At 42.4% G+C, this 25,269-nt stretch overlaps 1 protein-coding gene across 1 annotated transcript in view; it reads left to right on the forward strand.

Moving 5' to 3' along the window:
• The window catches only part of PPP1R21 (protein phosphatase 1 regulatory subunit 21), a 200,592-nt gene that overhangs the window by 30,740 nt on the left and 144,583 nt on the right, over nt 1-25,269 (forward strand). Inside the window, exons 4-5 of the mRNA XM_030195830.1 lie at nt 5,414-5,515; nt 18,453-18,617. Of these exons, the coding sequence (XP_030051690.1) occupies nt 5,414-5,515; nt 18,453-18,617 (267 nt within the window). The remainder of the gene's footprint in view (nt 1-5,413; nt 5,516-18,452; nt 18,618-25,269) is intronic.

A 25,269-nucleotide genomic window follows, 5' to 3' on the forward strand; every position in this document is an offset into this window, starting at 1 on the left:
GAAGATCTGCTCCTCTTCTGCTTATCCCAAGTTTGGTCAACTGGATGCATATTTGGGTCATATGCTTTTGGTTATGTCCTCAGTCTCAATCTCTTTGGTGACAAGTTCTGTCTTTTGCTTCCAGAACCTGTATGTACCAGCTCACCCTAGTCTCATATTGGGAGTTGCCCTATCAGTGGTTCCTCGCTGGCAGGGCGCGGTCAGATTTCTCAGCTGGCCTGCATTGATGATATTGAAGGTGCCTTGGCAGCGTGGCTTTCTGAGGAGCCATGGTCTGTTCAATCATGGTAGGCAGCCGTGATCCATGTTTTTGCTATGGAGAGACACCACATATGGTCATTTGGCTCTCCAGCAGAATGCCTGTTCCAGTCCACCTGGGATCCTTTCTGGACTACACTAACTTCTACTGTTCGGAGTAGGATCTTGAACTTTTAAACTTGGACCTCTCATTACATGATGTGGCTGTTAAGTGGCTCATTGAACTATGTGAGTAAGGGAGGGGGGGGGGTCAGGTGAGGGGTACGCTATAGTGAAATACCCAAGTGTGTTAACCTTTGCTGTTTGCCCTGTGTTTTTCTTTCTGTAATCCTGTTTCTATTCTGAAGTGTTATTGTTGGTCATCTGGTATTCTGGTTGTGCACTTAATATAACAGATTTAACTATATGCTTACAAGGGTGGCAGAAATAGGTATCGGTGATACAGTATTTACACGGTTCAAATCCTATTTGTCAGACGGAATCAGTTCTGTTCAACAACAGCACATCGTTACCTTGGGCACTGAACTGTAGGGTGCCACAGGGATCCATACTGTATTCCATTTTATTTAATATGTACCTCAAGCCTCTGGCTGAGCTGCTTTAGTTGATGGATACAAAATTCTATATTTATGCTGATGATGTGCAACTACTTATATCGATTGAACTAGATCTACCCACAGCCTTCAGTAAACTGACTGCGTGTCTAACTGCAACTCAGGAATGGGCAAACAACAAACTCTGCCAGAATCCAAGATAAACAGAGATTTCATATGAACTCCCCCCTAAAATCAGAGGTTAGGAATCGTGGGATACCGCTAGACTCGTCACTCACCCTGATCCCACAAATTCAAAATACCTTTAAAAAATTGTTTATCAGCTGCGGCAGCTACAAAATCTCTCTCCGTATATTGATAAAACGAGTCTGACCATAGTGGTCCATGCCACAATAACATCACAACTAGACTATTATAATGCCCTGTACACTTGTCAAACCAAAGTTTGTATCTGCTCCAACTAATTCAGAATGCTGCAGCACAACTGATGAAAGGCTGCAAGCGGCGTAACCGTATCACACCCTTACTGCAAAAACTACACTGGTTACCAGTATCTTGCAGGGCTAAATTTAAGATGTTTGATTTTCAAGGTCCTCAGACAAAATGGGTCACAGTACTTAAAGAACAAGTTAGCCTTTTACACATCTTTGAGACTTCTAAGGTCCTCTCAAAGAGCATCACTGTCTGTACCCTCATCAAAAGAAATTATGTGATGTGATACCGCCAGTGAGCCTTCTCGGGAGTAACAGCACTTGGAATCGAATGGAATTATTGTTAAGGAAGACAAAAAGATTATTTGCAGATGGGAACAGGAAAGGAAAATGATTGACTTGGCAGCTAGGGCAGAAAAGGATTTCTAGATGAGTCAGCATGTTAGTGGGAAAACGGGGTCAAATTTTAACTAAGCATTCTGATATAGCTTAGGAATTTAGGAAGTTTTATAAATCATCATGTGAATCAGAGATGCAGGCCCCCCCCCCCCCCCCCAAAAAAAAAACAATATCCACAGCTTTATTACAACAGCTAAGCTGCCTAAGGCTACTACTACTACTATTTAGCATTTCTATAGCGCTACAAGGCATACGCAGCCCCAGATAGAGCATTGTCCCTTTTAAACAAGCCAGTTGATCAAGAAGAGGTTGAGAGAAGTAAGAAGCTCCTGAAAGGTAAATCCCCAGGTGAAGATGGGTTTCCTGGAGAAGTTTATCAAATTCTGTGTCAGGAGGTTACAGGGATTATGACCCAGGTGCTGCTACGAGGTTCTTTGTCCCTTTGATGTATCAAACGAATGTAACATAGTAGATGACGGCAGAAAAAGACCTGCACAGTCCATCCAGTCTGCCCAACAAGATAAACTCATATGTGTATCCTTACCTTGATTTGTACCTGCCTTTTTCAGGGCATAGACCGTACAAGTCTGCCCAGCAGTATTTCCCGCCTCCCAACCACCAGTCCCGCCTCCCGTCACCGGCTCTGGCACAGACCGTATAAGTCTGCCCTCCACTATCCTCACCTCCCAACCACCAACTCCTCTTCCCCCACCTGCTCCACCACCCAATTTCGGCTAAGTAGTTCTCCCTAAGCCAGGCAAAGATGACTCTCTAAATGTGCTAATTACCACCTTATTTCTCTTTTTAAATATGGACATGAAGATGTTTGCAAAGATATTAGCCTTCCACCTTGACCATATCTTACCTCTAATTATTCATCATTATCACACCAAGTTCCTCAGAGATACTCATGGGGGTAATGTTTGAAGAGCTATTACTTTAATAGATAAGATACAATGTAGAAAGGAACGGGTACTATGTGATGCTGAGAAAGCTTTTAATAGAGTTATGCAACAAGTGGTATTAGGAATGAACTTTGGTAATTAGGTTATGGAAAGTTCTATAGTGGTTAATGGTATATTATCTGACACCTTTTCCCTGGATAGAGGCACCCGTCAGGGCTTCCTCTGTCTCCCCTGCTATTTGCTGTGGCAGTGGAGCCCTAGTGACACACATTCATTTGATAAAGGGAATTCACCCTATCAGAATTGCGGGGAAAGAACATAAACTACTGCTTTTCGCAGATGAGACATTGATGTTTGATCCACTAAGGTCTACCCCACACTTACTTGAAGAATAGGTTTAATACTATATCTGGTTTTAAAGTTGATGTAGATAAGATTGAGAAGTTATGTTTCAGTGTTTTTGCTCATGAACTAGGTCCCAACATACCATTTAAAATTGCAGTGAAAGAGGCGAGATATCTCGGAGTTTACATATGTAATAAAGTAGAGTTATTTTCTTCAGAATTTTAAGGGTCATGGGAGTATAATTTAAAGGAGTTGTTGGGGTGGAGGTTGCTTATGCTGACACGGTGCGGTAGAGTAGCAACCATTAATAAAATGATTTATTTATTTTTGGTACTGATGTTACCAATATATATCCCTCAGAGACAATTTGGGGCATGGGAAAAGATGTTTCAGGATTTTATCTGGTGGGGAAAAGCTAAAGTTCAGTTGAAAAGGTTACAGTGGAAGAGAATTTGGAGGGTTAAATGTCCTAAATCTTCACAATTGTCATCTTGCAGTTATCTTAAAGGCTCTGTTGGCTGATAATTGGGAAGACTGTATTACTCATTGGGTTCATGTTGAAAAGGCGTTGGTGTCCCTTCACTCAGTGTTTGAGGCTCACTTAAAGATGTAGGGTAGGAAAGATGATTCTAAATTTGTCTCGGGAGGTCATATTTTTCTTAAACTCCTGTTGAAGCATTGGACAACCTTCCACAAATCATGTAAGCTTGGGAGGGGAGGTACGTTCCCATTTTGTAAACTACTAATAGCATTTGTGTAGCGCTACCAGACGCACGCAGCGCTGAACACTTGTAAACTGGGGACTGTCACCCTGCCCTGTCTCATACTTCAGGAGTTTACACTCTCAATTGGCCTCAGTGGGTTTTTTTTAGAGATCTTTTTCATCAGGGGATATAGTTGAGGAATAGGTGCAGACCTTCTTACATGCCAAAATCACATTTTACTAATATTTTCAGATGAAAATACAGCAGTCTGTTTTGTTTCCCTCTTGTAGCTCAACCAACCAAACATTGTTGGTTCTTTACAAATCCACACGCTGCCATACCCGTAAGGAGTCGGGTACACTTTATTCTAGAATGGCAGAAAATAACATCAAATGCATGCATGGATTCTCCGCATTATGAAGGCTGACTATCACTTCTGTTCTTAGCCATTCCCCCAGAAAGACACATACAATAGACAAGTACAGCCACATTCAACTTCAGAGTAGATCTTTTTTTGTTGCTAGCCAATGCAATAGAATATGTTTTATTGTAATTGAAATGCCAGTGCTTCTCTTGCAAGTATTTACGTATTCTGAAAAATATGGAAGATCGCCATGCCATCCTATACCTCAAAGACCTCAACATCTTGCTCTGCAAAGAAAAATTCAATTTGAATACCCTTCATACCATCCCCGCTTCCCAATATCAGTAAAGAAAACTGAATATATTTGCTGGATCTCAAGGATGTTTATAAACACATACCAATTTATCCTTGTTGCAGGAAGTGTCTTTGCTTCACCTAACAAAACAACTATTATCAACACAAAGTTCTCTCATTTTGGACTATTCTAAGCTGTCATTGTCCACTCTTCGTTTCATTCGTTCTCTTTCACCAGCATCATATTCCTCTTCTCTTTTACCCACTCCGTAGTCCCCCATTTCCACTGTTACTCACTTCCTTCTCTAGCTTTGATCCACCTTTCTTTGACTCTCATTCCCTTCCCTCACCAAATCCTATCCGGTCTCTCAGCCTCTCCTAGCATCCAACCCCTTTTCTTCTTTGTCTTACACACTTCCCCTGCTTCCCATTTCCCATCTTTATGTTCTCCCGAGTCCCATTTCCACATTTTCTCATTTTATGTCCAAGTCTGTCTCTTTACACTACCCCTTAACTCTTCTTTCCCTTTTCATCTACTATCTACTTTCAGAAACTCCTTTCAGGTACTACCCTTCTCACTTCTCTGCATGTGTGGTTCTTCCCTTCTTATACACTTTCTCCGAATGCTTTCACCCTCTACAAAAGTTCTTACTGCATTCTTTCCCTCTTCCACTTAAGGGTTTTCTCCCCTTCTCATACCCTGTTTTCTCCCTCTCCAATCACCTAATCTGTCCCAGGATCTTTCCACTTTTCTATCACGCTTTTTCCTTCCACTCACTTTTAGCACTGGCTTTGAGAATAACGTGTTCTCTTGGTTTCCTGATGCTCCTTTTCTCCCCTGAGCCTTGCAACAGGGAGTACTTTAAATCACGTCATCTACCATGATGGGTATGATACGCAATTAAATGTTCTTCCTCCCAGGTCATCAGTAGGAGAGGGATGAGATGAACCTGCAGGACAGAACTGCACCCCATTGGATGGGAATTTAGGGTACCCTGGGCTTGATCTGATGTCTGAAACGGGTGGAAAGCCATGCTTTTTGGAGGGGAGTGGGTGGGGACCTTCGATGCCTGGCCACTTATATATAACATGAGCTACAGTACTTCTCAATCCAAATATCAAATACATTGTTTACCCACCTGATTAATTGTTCTGTTAGAGAAGTGGAGAGTCGTCCTCTCAGATGAGCCGAGAGCAGAAGACTGTCTTTGATGAAGACCTTCAAAAGAAGATAGAGGAAAATGAGCGGCTTCATATACAGGTATGTAGATGGCAGTCTCCTGATGTTTTTCTCTTTCTCTCTAATCAGGAATTCTCAGCCTAATCTTTGCGACATAACTAACCAGGTTTTCAGGATACCCACAGTGATTATTCATAAGATAGATTGACTGGCTAGGTGTATCCTGATGACAGAGTTCCAAACCATTGCTGTAGATTAAAAACAGATTAATGTATGTTGGGGGGGGGGGGGGGGGCGGGGATAGGTAGATAGAGACGGGACAAAGAGCAACTCTGAATTAAAAAGAAATGCTTTCATGCAGAAAACAAAACAGATTAATCTTCAGTTTAAGTCTCTGAAGTTCAGCATATGACAGCTGTTCTGTCTCGTAGTTATACACTATGAGGCTACTAAATATCGCAAGTCGTCATAATAGTAAATTACCTTTGTCATGTGTTTTTCATGCTAGAACAAATGAACATAGAAACAGTAGCCCACTTCCTTTTAATTTATTTTTTTGTGTGTGGATTATTTATGTATTTACTTTATGCCTGTTTTGTTTATCAATAGAAATCAAACAAAATAAAACATGGAAAAGAAAATAAGATGATACCTTTTTTATTGGACATAACTTAATACATTTCTTGATTAGCTTTCGAAGGTTGCCCTTCTTCGTCAGATCGGAAATAAGTCATTTGCTTATTTCCGATCTGACGAAGAAGGGCAACCTTCGAAAGCTAATCAAGAAATGTATTAAGTTATGTCCAATAAAAAAGGTATCATCTTGTTTTATTTTGTTTGATTTCTATTGATAACCTTAAGAGTGGACTAACACGGCTACCACACTCCTATACTTGCTTGTTTTGTGAAATCCCAGACAAGATGATGCACATAGAATAAAATAATTTATAATTTGCTAGAATAACTAACATTTAAATAGAAGAAAACAAATTGCTTAAGACCTTTTCTTAAAAACCTTTTCACCTTTCACATCAGGTAGCGTATTCCACCACTCAACTGCAGTCACTCTAAAAGTATTTTCTTTTCTTTTTTTTTTCTTTTTTTGCCAGGTTTCTTTCTTTATGATGTCTTTACCTAGATACACTAATGAGTTATTTTGAAAGGATTGCAAAATATGTCTTGGAGTATATGTGTCCTGCTGATCGAAAAGGTACCAAAAGTGGGGTATATGACTTATTTATACCACAAGATAGAGGGATATCAACTACATAATCCTGCAAAATTTCAGCCTCAGGTATGGACTAATTACATCTTTAAAAAATAAGAAACGTTTATCAATAAAAAAAATAATTTTTTTGGAAAAGCGCATTTGAAAAATAGCAAAATTAAAACTATCTATGCCTCTGAAATTTCTGTAAAAAAAAAAATTGCGTAGTCCCTTTCTACTGACCCAATAATACACAAAACTTTCAAAGATGAAAGTTGCCCAAATTTACCCCTCCAGAGTTTTATAGCCTTTATCTCCGTTATTTGTGACCCCACTTTTGGTACCTTTTCACTCAGCAGGTGACATTTATGGAAATATTCACACACAGTTTAGGTTTCCTTAGTCTCGGCACCAGATGAATCCAGAAACTGGTGGGTTGTATTCACCTACCAGCAGGTGGAGATAGAGAACACTGAAAGAAGGCAGTGACCTGAAAGTCCAGCTCTTTCATCCTTTAGTATATCTTTATTTCCAGCAGGTGGTGGACAGATTCTTCTAGCTCCTGGATTCGACTTTATAGGGGGCTCCTCAGCTTGGCCAGTTGAGCAGGAGGTGTGTGGCTGAGGGTGCTCACTGTGGAGGCATACCTGGGTGCCAGGTCCTTTCCTTACCCCATCTTTCCCCTTCTCCCAGTAGTCCCACGGTATGCTGTTCTTTTGGCTTCATTTTCCTTCCTCACATTAAAAAACAAAACCTCTTTGCAGCTTTAAATAAATCCTAATAAATAAGTAAAATAACTGCTAAGCACCGAAGGCAGAACCCGGTGTCAGACAGACCAGGTGCTGGGGCAGTGGAGTGCTGTTCGGGCTCCTGGGAGTGGCCATTTGGAGGACAAGCACTGTCTGACGTCGGGGTGAGTGTTTGCTTTGGTCTCAGCGGCGAGTCTGTGTGCTAGCGCTGCACATAGTGGTATGGTGGCGGAAGCTATTAAGAGATGTTCCCGCTGCGGCAAGAGGTGAAACACAGTGGGAATCTGCAGTACAGGCTGCTCGGACGGCTTAGGGGCAGTAGGCTTGGCAGCGCCCGTTGATGTGGAGTTTTCCCGCGCTGAGGGACTTGGCATCCGTGGATGCAGATTTCGCGACCTTGCAGCCAGAAGACCTCAGGCGGCCTTCCACTTTGCTCATAAAGGGTGTTACGACTGCGAGGGAGTCTTTGGGTGTGGCTTCTGGTGGGAAATCTGTGTCTGACATGCAGGGATAATTTTTTTTTCTGCTGAGTTTGTACTTCTCATGCATCAGGCCAACTTAATGAAGCGGGCTCTGTCGGGTGCTCAGGGCCAGCCACTGCTCCTTCCTGTTACCACTGTCTCTGAGACACCTTCTGCTGATGGGGATGCATTGGTGTCGGTCCCTCTGGATAATCCTGCATGTAAGCGTAGATGGATGTTCTCTGTATCCGAAGTGGGCTCTGTGGGGCCTCATTCTCCTCCCCAGGCGTTATTTGTGGGCTTTGTGGAGTTCTCTAGGCCTTCTGTAATAAAAGTGAATTTTAAAGATTGTTTTTCAACTCTGCCTTGACCAACCAGTGCACTCGGGGCCTATATTTTTGATTAGAAGTGGTTCTGTTTGGAAATGATTGTTTAACTTTGATTGTGTGAAAATAAGTTGGAATGTAGAAGGTAAGACACAGCTCTAATTAATTTGTTATGTGAAGGGAAAGATGGGGGCCTGTTTTCAAGTTCAGACTGGCCACCTGGACTAGGAAACATAGTAACATAGTAGATGACAGCAGAAAAAGACCTGCACGGTCCATCCAGTCTGCCCAACAAGATAAACTTATATGTGCTACTTTTTGTGTATACCTTGATTTGTACCTATCCTCTTCAGGGCACAGACCATATAAGTCTGCCCAGCACTATCCCCGCCTCCCAACCACCAGTCCCGCCTCCCACCACTGGCTCTGGCATGTGACCACATTTCCACAGTATGGCTTGTTTACCTAAACAGAGAAGCGTTCTGTAATTTTCCTTGGCTCTGAACATGAGTTCTAAACCTAATAAAAAAGGGAGGCCTCTGGCAGTGAAGTGGGAGCTCATCTGTGAGTAACGTGCGAACTGTGCAGAGAACCATGTTTCCTGGTCAAAGAAGCTCCTGGCTTTCGCTGTGAACAGGCCCCCCCCCCCCCCCAGCTGATGAGCCTGGATGATGTAAGTCCAGTGATGATTGTTTATAGTGAATTATTGTGTCTTTTCCTGGTATAGGAACTCTTAGCATTGCTTAGATGTAGAGACCAGTGATGTAATGATTATTTATAGATAGGTTTCTTTTTAGTTATATAGCTAATCATTGTGTGTATATATCTTAAGCATTGTATATATCCTATTCATTGTAGATTTTAGCACCTCTAATAAAGGTCTCATTTACCTAATATGAATCCAAAAGAATCCACAGTAATTACTGAGTAGTCTGTGTTAGTGAAGCAGGCTGTAAATCCATAGCAGTATACCTTCTAAGTCAGATGATGTGGAGGAGGATGAGCAGGATGACCCTATGGCCATTCACATTTTTCATCGGGATGCGCTCCCGTCCCTCATTTTGGATGCCTTGGAGGCTTGAATATTGAGGATCCGGATGCGGCGCAACGATAGATGTGAAGCGTCTGTTTATGCTTTCCAAAAATACTAGGACTAGGGGGTAAGCGATGAAGCTAATTTAAAACAAATCGGAGAAAAGTTTTCTTCACGCAACGTGTAATTAAACTCTGGAATTCGTTGCCAGAGAATGAGGTAAAGGCGGTTAGCTTAGCGGAGTTTTAAAAAAGTGTGGACGGCTTCTTAAAGAAAAAGTCCATAGACCATTATTAAATGGACTTGGGGAAAATCCACTATTTCTGTTATAAGCAGTATAAAATGTTTTGTACTTTTTGGGGATCTTGCCAAGTATTTGTGACCTGGATTGGCCACTGTTGGAAACGGGATTTTGTTACATTTGTATCCCACATTTTTCTACCTATTTGTAGGCTCAATGTGGCTTACATAGTACCGGAGAGGCCTTTGCAGGCTCCGGTGTGAACAAATACAGGGTGGTGATGTGGTAGAGTAGATCATGATGAAACTAAAGAGGTGCAGGTTTAGTTATGTAAGAAGTATGTCTTCACAAAAAGAGTGATAGTTTATGGAACAACCTCCCACTGAGGTAGCAGAAGCAAAAATGCAAGCTAAATTCAAGAAAGCATAATACAAACACACAGGATCTCGACAGTGGATGCTGGGCTTGATGGACCTTTTTGGTCTTTCCCAGTATGGCAATACTTATGTACTTATGTAACCTCAAGATGGCCAGTACCAGGAAACCTGCTAGAGCTTTTCCAGTTCACGAGGCCATACAGGATTTTATTATGGCTCAGTGGATGGATCCGGATAGGAGCCTTAAGGTGGCCAGGGCTATGGCATGTCTGTACCCCATGAGTGAGACTCACCTTGGCAACATTGCTCTGCCGAAGGTGGATGCACTGGTTACTGCTGTCACCAAGAAGACCACCTTTCCAGTGGAAGGGGGGTTGCTTTGAAAGATATGCAGGACCACCGCCTGGAGGCTTCTTTGAAGCGCTTTTTTGAGGTATTGGCCCTTGTGTTAGAGGCAGTCATTTGTAGCTCGTATGTGACCAGGGCTTGTCTGTCCTGGCTACAGCAGGTGGTTGAGCAGAATATAGAGTCTTTTTCCTCGTTGTCTGTCTTTGCTTCTCATATAGAATCGAGTCTGGCTTATTTGGCTGATGCTGTCTATGATTTGGTGAGAGCATCTGCCAAGCAGATGTCTTTGATTGTTGCTTCTAGGTTCTTACTGTGGCTTAGTCATTGGTCTATGGATATGGCCTCTAAGCAGCAGCTTACTAAATTGCCCTTTCGAGGAAAGCTCTTGTTTGGTGAGGACTTGGAAAAGATTGTAATGGACTTGGGAGATTCCAAATCCCAACGGCTGCATTTCTACAGAGAGAAGGGGTCAGAGTACATCCTTATCTAGACGTTTGGCTGATCCAGGTGGATTCAGAACATGAGTCAGCTAGCCACAGTCCGTGTCATCGAAGTTCTCCAGTCTCTTGACTGGGTCATCAATTTTCCAAAGAGTCATCTGAATTGGTGAGGCAAGATTTTCCTTCATTAAATCCGTGTTGGCTTTGTCTCATTAACCCATGCTTTTGAACATGCTCTGTAATTTTGTTCTTTATAATAGTCTCTACCATTTTGCCCGGCATCGACGTCAGGCTCACCGGTCTATAATTTCCCGGTTCACCTCTGGAACCTTTTTTAAAAACTGGCGTTAATTGACCACTCTCCAATCTTCCGGCACCATGCTTGATTTTAAAGGTAAATTACATATTATTAGTTTTGCAAGTTCATTTTTCAAACCTATCAGTACTCTGGGATGAATACCCAGAAATTTGCTACTCTTCAATTTGTCAGTTTGCCAACAGGACGTGCTAGAGAGTTACTACTACTTAACATTTCTAGAGCACTACTAGGGTTACGCAGCGCTGTACAGTTTAACAAAGAAGGACAGCCCCTTCTCAAAGAGACGAAATGTCAAGTTGTGGCAGTCTAGATTTCCTGAGTAGAGGTATGGTGGTTAGGTGCCGAAGGCGTCATTGAAGAGGTGGGCTTTGAGCAAGGATTTGAAGATGGGCAGGGAGAGGGCCTGGTGTATGGGCTCGGGGAGTTTATTCCAAGCATGGGGTGAGGTGAGGCAGAAAGGGCAGAGCCTGGAGTTGGCAGTGGAGGAGAAGGGTACTGCAAGGAGGGATTTGTCTTGAGAGCGGAGGTTGCGGGTAGAGAGTTGGAACTTTTCCCCAGAAAAAAGAAGTCCCCAAGGAAATTATTCACTGGCCACAAAGTCTTCTTTTCACTCCCACAGCCAAGTTACAGATTCCCTTTTTTCCTTCAAGGTGAGTGGTTCTCTAAACAATGCGTTGGTCCTCTTGTCAGTTCTAGTTCATCTTCTTTCCTTCTTCCTATAAGAAGGAAGGTAAACAGCCACGCCTAGTGGTTAGAGCACCGGTCTTGCAATCCAGAGGTGACCGGTTCAAATTCCACTGCTGCTCCTTGTGGTCTTGGGCAAGTCACTTAACCCTCCATTGCCTCAGGTACAAACTTAGATTTTGAGCCCTCCTGGGACAGAGAAATATCCAGAGTATCTGAATGTAACTCACCTTGAGCTACTATTGAAAAAGGTGTAAGCAAAATCTAAATAAATAAAATAAATAAAATAAATTTAAAGAGTGGGGGAAAAGAACATATGCAAATTAGTTCAAGTTCCTGTATTTACGTCTCTCCTTCCACACTTGTTTTCTGGTAGGTTTTTAAGCAGTCATTCAACAGTTTTGTAGAAACAAAAAGAAAACTCTTCTTGTGTTTTCCCCAATGTATTTTACTACAATTCAGTCTTTCAACAACAACAAAAACATTAGGTAGCAAGCCTTCTCAGTCTGTTCTTAATTTTAACAAACAAAATTATTCACAGGAAAAGGAATTTGAGCCATCTCTCCTAGTAAGCCTAGGGCTCAAACACTGGCAGACCTAAACCCTCTATTCCCAATCCGTTAGGCTTATGTTGCATTGGGACCCACCCCACTCTGCCAGCAAATAAAACTTGAAAAAACAAAGGTGTAACTTATATCTTTGTAGATTATTCACTCAGTTCCTTTCTGTGATGCACTGCTTAAAAATTGTGATGCTACCTTTATAGGAAGTTAAATATATTGAACCTCCATCTCCTCCTCTGTGCTTTGGGCATCTGGTACACCTTCCTCATAGCCTTGAACCTCCTCTGTTCGGGGATACTCCTGGACCTCAATGGGCTCGCTCATCCCCCTCTCCTTTTCTGCTTCAATGTGAGTCTTTATGTGCTCTTGCTTCTTCCTAGGAAGCCTCACTCCCACTGGGCTGTACCACCAGGGATTTTCTGGACTATTCTGCCCCCTTCTGTCATCCCTCCCTCCCTCCTGGCATAAATGAGTCCTAGTGCCCTCTGCTAGGAGATCCCTTCATTTCACTGAATTTTCTTTGTTGACCATTTTCCCTTGAAATAAGAGGGAAAGGAGGTGGGCCTAGAGAGGTTTCTCCTTTTGCTCCAGTTTCCTTACATTAGCTTTCTGTGTGGCAGGACTGCGTAGTGATTTTGGGCAGGCTTTCACTGGAATCCGGCCCACAATTTCTACTCTCACTGTGCCATTTGGAGGATTTTCAGATTTTAGTCTTGTTCTCCCCTGCGCTGGATTTTCTAACTCGAGTGGTGATGACTGCCTTTACAGATGGATTCCTGAAGTTCATCTGGGATTCTCAGATGCCTCAGCTCTGTATCTCTGCTAGAGCAGTTATCTAATCTTTGTGACAGTGTGCAGGAGCTTAGACTGTTCCAGCCTGAGTGCTTTGCTGGAGTTTTTGGTTCGTCATAGAATCCTTCTGAGGACCAGCTTCCTTGGCGATTTCTTTCGCCTTTCCAATGGCTTCTGCACTGCCTGCTGGTGCTTCTTGAGAATGGGCTCAGCAACTTCCCTGTCAGTTGCGGAACGCATGCTTTCTCTTGGCAGTCTTTCCTTCCTCCAGCCAGGCCTATGGGCAGTCTTGTTTTTTTTTTCACTTTCCTGCGATTCTCCTTCTCTTGAAGGGACTCTTCTCCGCTGCATAGAGTGTCTGCCTGCCAGATTCTTGTTTTAATGCATTCAGGGGTCTTTTTTGTGTCTGGGGATGTTGCACTTCCTTTGGGGCTCTGTCTCTTCTCGGTTCTGCAGTGCGGTTCTTTGACTAGCAGTAGAGCTGAGTCTCTTGTCTATCTGCCAACCGGAGCTCCAGCTCTGGTTGTGGAACAGAGCTTCTTTTCTTTGACTCCCAATAATTTTGGCTGAGTACCCTCTTCAATTGAGGCCTCTCTGGGCGGTGGAGCAGAGCTCTTCCTCTGGCTGCTAGCACTGCTCCAGCTCAACCGTATCTACAGCTGTAGATCTTCCTGGGCTTTCTCCATAACGCCATCAGTTAGTGAGTTTGTGCTCTGTTTCTTGTTCTGGTGCATTTTGCCATCATTAGTAGTGGATGGAATCTTCTTTTCCCCTTTTAGAGAGGGCATTCATGGTAGGGCTTACATGGAGTTTGGTCCCTAGGCAGATAGCGCTCCTTGGTCTTTGGCTGTAAGGCAAGCTTAAGGCAAGCTTCATAGTTGCATGGTAGTCACAGCATCTTCTTTGGGTATGGGTCACAGAATCTCACTGGGGACAGTACACAATTCCTGCTTCTGTCGAAGCACAGTGCCCTTGCATTCTGCTTTGTTCAACCTTGTCTTCATGCCTGCTGTTACAACAGTTCTTAGTCCTTGGCTGTTGGGGTATGGTTCCATCCCTCTTGGCAGTGTATGCCTCCATCTCTGGATGAGGAGCACAACGTCTTGTTTGGATAGAGCATGCCTTCATCTCTGAAGGTAGGACACGTCTCCTTCTGTAGAAGTCATGCATCTTTTCCCCTCTGGATATACAGTATGTCTCCCTCTCTGCTGCTGTAGCAGGGCTCCATCTCTACTTGTGCAGCACAGCGTCATCTCTACATGTAGAGCTCGGTTCTGTTTCTGGTGGTGGAGCATGGTTCCATCTTTGCAAGTGGAGCATGGTTCCATCTTTGCAAGTGGAGCATGAACCCATCTATGCATGCTGAGTGCAGCTCCATCTATGTATATAGACCACAACTCCATCTATGGATGTAGTACCCAGTTCTGTCTCTGTAGGTAGAGCACGGCTCCACCTCTGCATGTAGCTCACAATTCCATCACTGGAGGTGGATCACAGCTCCATCTCTAGAAGTAGAGCACAGCTCCATCTCTGGATATAGAGCACAGCCCTATCTATTGATGTGGAGCGCGGCCATTCTCTGGTTTTAGAACACAGCTCCATCTCTGCAGGTGGAGCACAACTCCATGTCTGGATGTGGAGCATGACTCCATCTCTGGATGTTGCGGAAGACTTCATATCCAGAGATGAGGCGGGACTCAGTCACAGGCTGCACAGAGCACTCCATCTCGGGATGCTAGCATGACCTTGGCTCGGGTTGTATAGCATAATTTTTCTCTGGCTCTGTACATGGATCCACTTCTGAATGTAGAGAGTGTCTCCATCTCTAGTTCTGCACCATGTCTACCTCATTGGATGTAGATAACGACTCCGTCTCAGGGTGCAAGGTTTGCCTCTGTTTCTGGATGTAGAACACGTCTCCATCTCTGCTTGGAGGGCGCGGTCTTTTGTCTGTGCTGACAGAGCATGATTCTTTGTTTTGCCATATAGAGTTCTCCTCCATTTCTGGAACTTAAGTGGTATAGATGACAAGGAAGGTACAATTATGTTTTACCTGATAATTTTCTTTCCTTTAGTTAGACCAGTCCAGAAGCCTTCCCTTTCATGGTACTGTTTTCTATTTCTTTGCTTCTCTTAGCTTTCACACTTTGTCTTCAGCACACCGGAGTCCAACAGCTCGTGGCTCATGGTCCTCCCTGTTGGCTGTTGAGATTTGCCTCTTTTCCTGATTTGGTGACTCTTTTTATTGTTACCAATTCCTGCTTATGGTTACCACTAGCCGTTAAGCCCGTAACAACGGGCTAGTTTTTGGTTTTCCTATGGCCCCCCCTCTCACCCCACCCCACCCCACCACCAACAACTCTGCTCTCTCCCCTGCCCTCCCCCCCCCATGTCCAGCAGCCCTCCTCTCTCCCCTGGATTCCCCCCCATGTCCAGTAACCCTGATCTCTCCCCTACCCTCCCCCCATGTCCAGCAAGCCTACTTTCTCCTCTGCCCTCCCCCCTTGTCCTTCTCCCCAAACCGCCGGCACTCGATTTCCGCGTCTGGGGCCACGCCTCTTGGGGTGAAACGTCAGTCGTCACTGCCGCCACGGCTCCTCCCCTTAGGGCTCCGCAAATCAGAGGCGAGGAAGGCGAGTCACGTGGGCGTCCTGGCTGGGCCAAGCCTCTTGGGGTGAAACGTCAGTCGTCAGCGCCGCCATGGCTCCTCCCCTCGCACCATCCTCGCGGAGTCGCCCCGCATTTGGATGACGTCTAAACTTCAGAGGGAGGGGGAGTGGAACTCGCCAGGTGTTCGGGGCGGAGTCGCCGCACCTCTAGACTGTTGCTCTGAACGTTCGGACTCTACTGCGCATTTGCAGGTGAGTCGGTCACGTTTCATTTATATGTTTGATTGCTTGGCTAATCGAAATACTGAACCTTCCAGGCTGTACAATACCTTTTAAGGTCAAAGAACATGTAACTATTTGTTTTCTCTGTCTCCTTCCGCTGGTGGATGGACATAACCCATTAGTCTGGACTGGTCTGATATGACTAAAGGAAAGAAAATGATCAGGTAAGACATAATTTTACCATGGGCGCCAATAAGATGTGCTTCTGATAATCTCATTCATATTTTTTTCTTGTGAAACTAGTGTAATGACACTGTATAAATCTGCCATCAAAAAACAGCCATAGATTTATATCAATAAAAGTGATCTTACCAAACAAACTCCTTTAGAATATTAATGATTAGAAGGAAATATGGAAAGTGGGCTAAACATAGTTGAATGCAGAAGCTTTTGTTATTTTTCACCTGATAGCCATGTCAGAAATTCAAGAGTCTGATGCAGTGTGATGTATGTGATTGCTCGATACTTTTACTTTGAATATAATGCAATCAAAATGTTGAGAGTGGAATTTTTAGGGCTTTTTTTCTAAAACATTACCAGAGATATCCAAGCAAAAAAAAAAAAAAGTTTTGATTTCCGTGATTTTTGTTTAAATATAGTTTTAGTGCAATGTTACACTAACTTTTTTTTTTTTTTTTTTTTACATAAACATAGACTAATACACGTGAAAATGGTTTTATTATGGTTTAAACCATGTGGGAGTAACTTTAAAGTTGTTGTTTTTTTTTTCCATATGTAAACCTGGTTTACACTCGGAAAAGGGTTTTGTCTTTTTTTCCTTAGTTTTATGTTTTCCTCTGTTATGATTTTCTTATATGATGGTGGAATGTACTTTCATTTTCAAGTGTGATACTTAATGTAGTATACATAAAGTTCAAATAAAAATTTTGAAAAAAGGCTTTTGTAAAATTGCATACATTGTTGAAAAGTAAGCATAATGAAGGTGAGTGCATAATTTTGCATGATCTGCATGAAACTGTTTCCAAGAATGTAGTTTGAGTAGAGTCAGGATTGTAATATTCATCCGCAATTTTAAAAATATCTGTGTACATCCATTAAGTGCATGGACACATTCTACACCTGCTTTGGACCAGGTGTAAATCTGTACATCAGCATTTGTGCGCCTATGCTGGATCTTGGAGCCTATTTTATAAAGAAACTTAGGTGCTAATGTTACCTTTATAAAATAATATAAAAATTCTGAGTTTAGAAGAATTATGGCACTATAAAGTCTACAACAATAACAATACTATTGTGGCATTGTACAGACTTGAAGATAGTATTGTTGTACAGACTTGAAGCAAGTCTCCCCCTCTTTTGTCTAACTATAAAGTCTACAAAATAGCACCTTACAAAGCCATTATAAGAAGAAGGTAGTAAATTCACAAATCAGCACAACATTCTTATCCCTCTATATGATATTTCCTAGGGTGTCATATCTTCAGAGGTGCAGCCTAGCTCTAAGAAACTTTCATAACCAGCCAAACGGTATGATCAGCCCAAATGTTTGTTTTTTAATTGTTTTCAAAAATAAACATTTACATAAATGTAGGTAAATCAGGAAAATTTTAACAGAAAAAAATCTCATGTCCTTTACATAAAGGAACAAAGAATTTACATTGTTACTTAGTCCACAATATATTTCATCAAGATACAAGGAAATATAAATCAGCCCAAATGTTTTAACAAAAAAAATATGTTCAACTTTTCTTCTTCATATTATTGATCGTTAAATAATAGTACTATTAAACTGTAAAAAAAAAAATTCTCATTTAAAATACTCCTGAAGACTGTCATCCGATATGAAATCACATTTTCGACATAGGCTGTATCAAGGGTTTAGTTTCCTAGGAATTAATATAATAAAAAAAATAAGCAAAGTAGAATAATCAAAATCTATAAAAGATTTAAAATTTCTTCCAGGAAAGTTCTTCCAAAAAATATATATTATGCCTGGCCTACCTCAGTCTCTCACAATATGTCTCATCACTGTTCATTTACTAAGGCAAACATGACAGCAGTGTCATACTTAAAAAATACAGTCAGGCAAGAAACGATTGCAAAACTCAGAGCACACTAGTCATCCATTCTATTTCAGCTTTCAAACCATATGGAGTAACAGTTCAAGATGTAAATCCAACATGGCTTCTTATAATTATGAAGTTTTTCACTACTAAATATGATGCACACTAAGCAAAACAAAAGAAATGACAGTACATCCCAGATCATTACTGCCTGATGAACATGTTGTGCTTGATGACTATGCATCTACTTATTTTCCTCATTAAGTTGAAAAAGTTGCTTAGGAAGACTGAAACATTCTTTTAAATAGCCAACTTTGCCATATTCTGAAACATTGAAGCCTCTGGTCCTTTCCAGATTTTTTGGCTTATGATGTAGAGCTTGAGTTCGCAGAACTTGGAAGACAAGTCAGCTAATTTCTGCCGAGATAGATGCAACCTATGAAATTCCTCTTGCTTTTTATATGATAGTCTGAACTTTTTGTAGTCAGTAAGGTTTGGAGAATGTAGAGTTTCAGGAAACAAGAATATCTGAGATATCCACTGTTCTGTTTTTCTGTTCTTAGTTCTTTGAAGCGGATGAGAAACACAAGCAAATAGAAGCAGAGCTGAAAAGTAGATTAGGCGTTTTGGAAACCAACACAGCACAACATCAAGCTGTGGTGGATGGTTTAACCCAGAAGTACATGGAAACCATTGAAAAACTACAGAATGACAAAGCAAAGCTAGAAGTAAGTTTTTAAACCCTGCTTTCCTTTATGTTTCCTTAGGTTTCTAGATACTGTGACATAGTTTACAAAATTAATATGATCTCTACTTTCAATATTACTTTGTCATGTGAATATCATTTGTCTAGAAAACTCCTAATAACAATCACCAACGGAGCAATAGGCAGTTGAATCTTTCATATATCAACACACATATAATTTTAGACTCCTAAATAGATATTGATTGCGTCAAATATGAATTCTATTTAGATTATAGAGGAAAAGCCTCAATCCTGGCGTGTGCTCCTTGTGTTGTAAAGCAACATTAGGGAGCACCGCCCGATCATCACTGGCTCAAAAACCTCTATTAAGTAACCCACTTCTATTTTTTTATTTCAATCAAATTAACCTTCATGGGTACTTAACTTGCTGCTAGAAAACTTCTTGGCAGTTTCTGGGCAGCCAGTGATGATCGGGCGGTGCTCCCTAACGTTGTTTTACAACACAAGGAGCACACGCCAGGATTGAGGCTTTTCCTCTATAATCTAAATAGAATTCATATTTGACGCAATCAATATCTGTTTAGGAGTCTAAAATTATATGGGTATCATTTGTCTAGACCAGAATGATATCTCTAAGTAAAGTTTTTCAGTTCCAGTTATCATTAATAAAGATATTTTGTTAAAATAAAATTAAATTCATAAGATCCCAACCTTCATGCAAAGTCAGAAACTGTGTGGGTTGTATTGGTCATAAATTTGCATAGGCTTTACTTACAGTCACTGATGATCTGGGCAATAAGCCATATTTTTTAAAGTAGTACTTGGACCAATGTATTTCAGCTGGGTTTCCATGGAGCCCTAGAAGGTTTTGCGCAATCCTTGGTTTAGTTTAACTATTTGCTAGACTGCTTTTTTAAGTCCATCACCAGAATTTGCAGTAGTCCATATGAATAATTACGAAGGAATAAACGAAAACATGGAGGGTTTGGTCAAGCAGATGGTGGATCAAATAGATCTTTTGAGTTTGTAGAAATAGCATTTAATGATGTTTGCAATTGGGTCTGAAGGTCATAGCCTCATCGAGTATAAAACCCGCAAAAATTTCACTAATTGGACAGAGTTTACTGTTGATCATCTCAGGTTGATTGATGTAACAGGAGTGTGGGATTCCTTGATGTCTGATGGTGAGTCCCCTAGTTTTTTTGAGTCGGTATTGCTAAATGGCTGCAACTCTACAAACTTAATCAACACTGTGATTCAAGTTGTGGATCTCCTCTTTGTCATTGCAGTTTAGGCTGGCTAGAATTTGGATATCATCTTCATAAACAGATGAGGGTCAATAGGGGTGACAGAAATACGTTAGAGGGTAGGGGCTAAGTAAAAGTTATCCAGCTTACATTGGTTCCAATCATACCTTTCAGACAAAACTAATCAAATACTGTCTCTGAGGCCTATGTTATGCAACCTATCCATAAGACGTCTGTGATCCATGAGTTCAAATGCCAAGGAGAGGTCCATAGATATTAGAAGGGGTGTTCTAACTTGATCTAATTCTTGATATATATCGGCTGTGACTCCTAAGATGGCCATTTCTGTGCAATGCGATTTTCAAACTCTTGTTTGGTTAGGTAATCTCTAGTTGATTCAGTACAATTAATTCGATAATTTTAGAAACACAGGGAAGTTGAACAATTGGTCTATAATTAGAGGTAAGGGTTGAGGCAAGTTTGGGGTCTTTCACCTTGTGACGAATATACGTGAGTTTCCATAGTGCATGAACCGTTCCTCGTTCAAGGCTTAGGGATATCATGAGGTGTAGAACTTTAATAATAGCCACAGTGAATTAGACCAATGGTCCATCCAGCCCAGTATCCTGCCCCCAGCAATGGCCAACCCAGGCCACAAGTACCTGACACATGAGTGTTTGAAAGTGCCCCGTGAAACAGGATTGTGTGGAGCTACTGATTTAACCATTTTCTGTGCTTCCAAAACAGTCAAAATGCAGAATATTGCCAAGCAGGAGAGATTTCTACACATGAGACCTATTTTAATATTTTGTAAGGGAGCTAAAGTTGTTGAGGTATTTGAGGGTGTTTGAGATACATATGTCAAGATTCTGACCTGCAGATGAGGGCAACAGTGTACATGTACTGGTCTGTGTTCCCAGAGAACAGGAATGTGAGAGGCAGCCATCCAGAGGAGTAAAGAAGGGGGGGGGGGGAAGCCGGGTGTGGGACATACTAAACAGGAAACGCATGGAGTGATTCTTAGTGTGTGCACTAAGGAGCACTTCCTACTCCTTGTGCATGCTCCTTAGATGTGCATCATAGTGGGGGTTTGATTTTCAACACTACCAACACTTCTTGGAGTGAGGATAGCCCGCTGATGGCCAGGTTCAGAAAACCAATGTCAAGGTCTTTAGGAAAAGGTAAAGAGTAAGGCAGAGCAATTAGGATACAGACATAAAAATCTGAATTCAAAGTGTGCCACAGTGGGGGCTTGCTTTTTAATGCTAATGGATTGATGTCACTTCCAGGGGTGGGCTGGTGGCCAGGCTCAGAAAATCAGTGTCCAAGTCTGACTGATGTCACTTCAAGGGAAGATGTCATGGTTTATCTACATATAGCAAAAGGTTTTAATTAATTAATTAATTAATTTATTTGTTACATTTGTACCCCGCGCTTTCCCACTCATGGCAGGCTCAATGTGGCTTACATGGGGCAATGGAGGGTTAAGTGACTTGCCCAGAGTCACAAGGAGCTGCCTGTGCCTGAAGTGGGAATCGAACTCAGTTCCTCAGTTCCCCAGGACCAAAGTCCACCACCCTAACCACTAGGCCACTCCTCCACTCCACTAGGCCTGATTTCAAAGAGAGATGTCACTGTTTATCTACATACAAGAGAAGGTTTTATTTTGGTAGGCCTGATTCCCCAGGGTGCAGTTCACTGCCCGTATCCTTTGTGGTCGCATCTCTTGGCCTGTTTGTGCCTAGGGTACAGATGTGGTCCTTACCCTAGTTGAGCTTGCAGGCACCCAGTCCTCTGAAGCCCGAACCCTAGTACAGAAGGAAGGGGGAAAGAATGGGCCTCACCTTCTCTCGAAGCCTTTCTGCTTCATAGGTTCCTCTCACAAATGGTCCTGGTGGAATGGGAGTTGCCAGAAGGTATTCTGAGGGGGCCATACTTTTGGGCGGGTTCTATCTGCTACCACTCAAGGACTTTGACAGGTTGTTCTATCTCCCTAAAGTAGATTTCCCTGGTCATGGCTGTGCCCAAGGAGACCACTATTCCTGTAGATTGCCTCTCAACCCTGAAGGATGCTAAGGATAGGAAGGTAGTACAGTTGCTTAAGCAGGCATTTGCCTCCTTGTGTGGGGACTGTGTGGCCCAGGTGCTATTATAGTGGACTAGTTACTGGAGTCCCCTGAGGTGGCTTGCTTGAAATTAACATTGATCTCTTCTGGTGGATGTGGTCTATGATCTGTTCACATCTCCTTGCAGTTGGTGACGTCCATGGTGGTGGTCTGTGGGTGGCTCTGGCTTCCTCATTGAGAAGCTGCTTGCTGTTTGGAGAGGATTTACAAGCTTAAGACCTCTTGGAGGCCAGGCCCCAGCAGCTTCCAGAGGACCAGATTCCGTTGTTGACTTAAAGGTCTTGATCTAAGAACTAGGGCCGTTACTGCCTGGACAGGTGGTCTCTGTCCACTTCATCAAGTGCAGAAGGGAGTACCCTTTTGTAGGGCTCGGAGGGTAGGGATTCTGGAGCCGTCTCCTCTTCGGCAGGAGTCAGAGGTCCTCAGTGAGGGTTAGCAGGGCCCCTTGAAGGCACAGATGGATGACAGACTGCCTCTCATGTTTCAAATAATTTTTATTAAGAAACAACCAAAGGTACAAAAGGCAATAGCCAAAATTCAACATAATTGAATCCCCCCTCCCCTTGGTTCCTTACCACCCCTCCCCTGTTCCACCCCACCCCTAAACTGAGAAATAAATAGTGACTGAGAATGACTGAATCAGATTCAACAGGTTACCATGGGGAAAGCTTGTTCCAGAAGGGAGTCCATATATGTTGAAACTGTACACCAGATGGTGATGAAATGTCCCGAACAGCAAGGCATTCATGCGGAGGAGGGCCAGCATACAAGACCACCATTGTTGTAGGGTTGGAGGTCGAGATGAAAGCCAACAAAAGAAGGATAGATTTCTTTGTCATTGCAACAGTCCAAGCCACAAAACCTGTCATGCCTTTTGGCACAGGAGATGACAGAGTAGGGTGGTTAAAGAGTAACAAAAGGTCAAGATAAAACCCACAGTGCCAGAAGTTGGGACACCACTCCCAGCATTGTGCGCCAAACACCTAAACTGGTCCAAAACATATGTCCTAAAGACCCTCCAGGTTCCCCACACTTTGGACAGGCACTAGTAGGAGATAATCCCATGTGGTGCACACAACGGGGAGCAAGATAGAGATGTAAAGCACATTTGTGTTGGAATTTCCAAATGTCAGAACCGTGCAACAGGCGGTTAAGCGACAACATATGCTTTCTAAAGCTGATAGTGGAAATTGGTGTAGACACATCCATGCTCCAAAGGGCTGCCAATTGTCCGTAATAGTGTTCATAAACAGTGTTGTGAATATGACAATGTTGAAAGAATAAAGGCACTTTTTGCTGTGCTCCCAAAGTGTAGGCAGATGCCAATTCCTCCTGCACATCCTTGCTAAGGTAAACTGGCTACATAATGTCGAAGTTGCAAGTATGCAAAGAAATCAGCAGTGGGCAAATGAAATTCACGGTGCAGCACATATTTCTTGTGGCCCTCCTCCATAACCACTTGAAGCTACACAATCCCTACTCGCCTCCAACGATGAAAGACACTGGGCTGCAGTCCAGGAGGGAAGGCAAGGTTGTGACAGATCACCATAAAAGGAGTGGCTTTGGTTGAGAAATAATGATGGCGACAAATCCAATGCCGGACCGCCTTGGCGGTGGGCAGAATGTTGTTTGCTCTTAAAAAGTACGGGAGCCCACCCCAGCTTCATGCAGCAGACAATTGAAAAGAATAGCTCCTGTAAGCTGAAGTTCCAAAGTAGTAGCAGAAAAGTCCTGTGTGGAGTAGTACCAATCATTGATATGGTGCATGCCGCTGGAAATCATTAAGTGGTGTAAACTCAAAAGGCCCAGACATCCATGTTCAGTAAGTGTCTGTAGAGTGGAGATAGGAAGGTGGGCTCACTTCCCCTGCCAAAGAAACCCCTGGTTTCTTGTACCAGTTTAATAACATTAAATCCATACAATTTGATCAAGTCAGAGGGGATATACACACCCATGTACATAAGGTAACCATCCACCCAAGTCAAAGGAAAATGTCCAACCAAGGAGGTCCTTGTATCTAGTAGCAGAGATAAGGCCTGTGACTTATGCAAGTTATGGGTAAACCTCGACAGTTGACCAAACCTAGTGGCTTAAATTCAACAAAACCGGTAATGAATCCGTAGGGTTTGTCAATACCACCAAAGATCATCTGCAAAAGTTTTAATATGATGGGCCCTCCCTGACACATTTTGGATGGATTTCAGGACACACAGCAGGGGTTCTAAGGAAATCAGAAACAAAAGAGGGGTCGACACCCCTGCTGTGTGCCCCGACAAATGGGAAACAAAGGTGCCCACACCCCATTTACAAGTAATGAAGCCTGTGGAGAGCTATAACGAGTTTGTAGAGCCCAATAAAACCAACCTCCAAACCATGTATAGCGGAGCACCTGAAACTGATATGTCCAACCCACCTGGTCGAAAGCCTTCTCAGCATCAAGACTCGCCACCAGAGAAGGCAAACAGTGCTGTTGACAATGTTGCCATTGCAATCAAAAGCTAAACCACATTGTAAACTGCCTGGCAAGCACAAACAAAACCCACTTATTAGAGAACACTATCCAAGACTTTAGGCAGGAGATTTGGTGGCTAATGTACAAATGTGAAAGGAGAGGACAACAAAAGCAGATTGCTTACCTGAAAGCAGTTTTTTTTTTAGTAGAAATGGATTATTAGAAAGCTCCAGAACCATAGGGGCTAGGAGTCCCCAATGACATTTGTCAGGCACTCATACAGTTTTTTAGGGATCAAAAGTTGTATACTCTTCTGTCATTTTATATTCCGCCAATCAATGAGGATAAGCACTTAGCAAGTAACCAATATCTAAATATTTCCCCTAAATAAATAAACAATAGAATTTATTTAAAACATATTCCCTGTGATTATAAACAACCAAGTTTTGTAATGCAATATTCTCTCACTGTCACATTTCCAGTATCAAATTTTCTCTCACTCAACAATTACATTCAGTAAAATGCAGGAATGTTCTGCATCAGGATGTTGAATATTCTTCTCCTGGTGCACTGTCAGGTATAATTGGGAGGGAAGTGGCAGATAGCTAGCAAGGCCAGCAAGACTATGGGGCTCATTTTCAAAGCACTTAGACACACAAAGTACCGTGCTAACCTATGGTATTTTGTCTGTGTCTAAGTGTTTTGAAAATAAGCCCCTAAAGAACTATACTCCCCAGTAAAAATAAAAAGAATATAAAGCAACCTCTTGCTGGCAGTTTAAACATGTCTACAAAGATTCAACGGCAATGATAAAGCAAGAAAGCGTAATGATCAGAGTTAAAGCAGTAT

Source organism: Microcaecilia unicolor, chromosome 3 (assembly GCF_901765095.1).
Source record: "Microcaecilia unicolor chromosome 3, aMicUni1.1, whole genome shotgun sequence".
Lineage (NCBI taxonomy): Eukaryota > Metazoa > Chordata > Amphibia > Gymnophiona > Siphonopidae > Microcaecilia > Microcaecilia unicolor.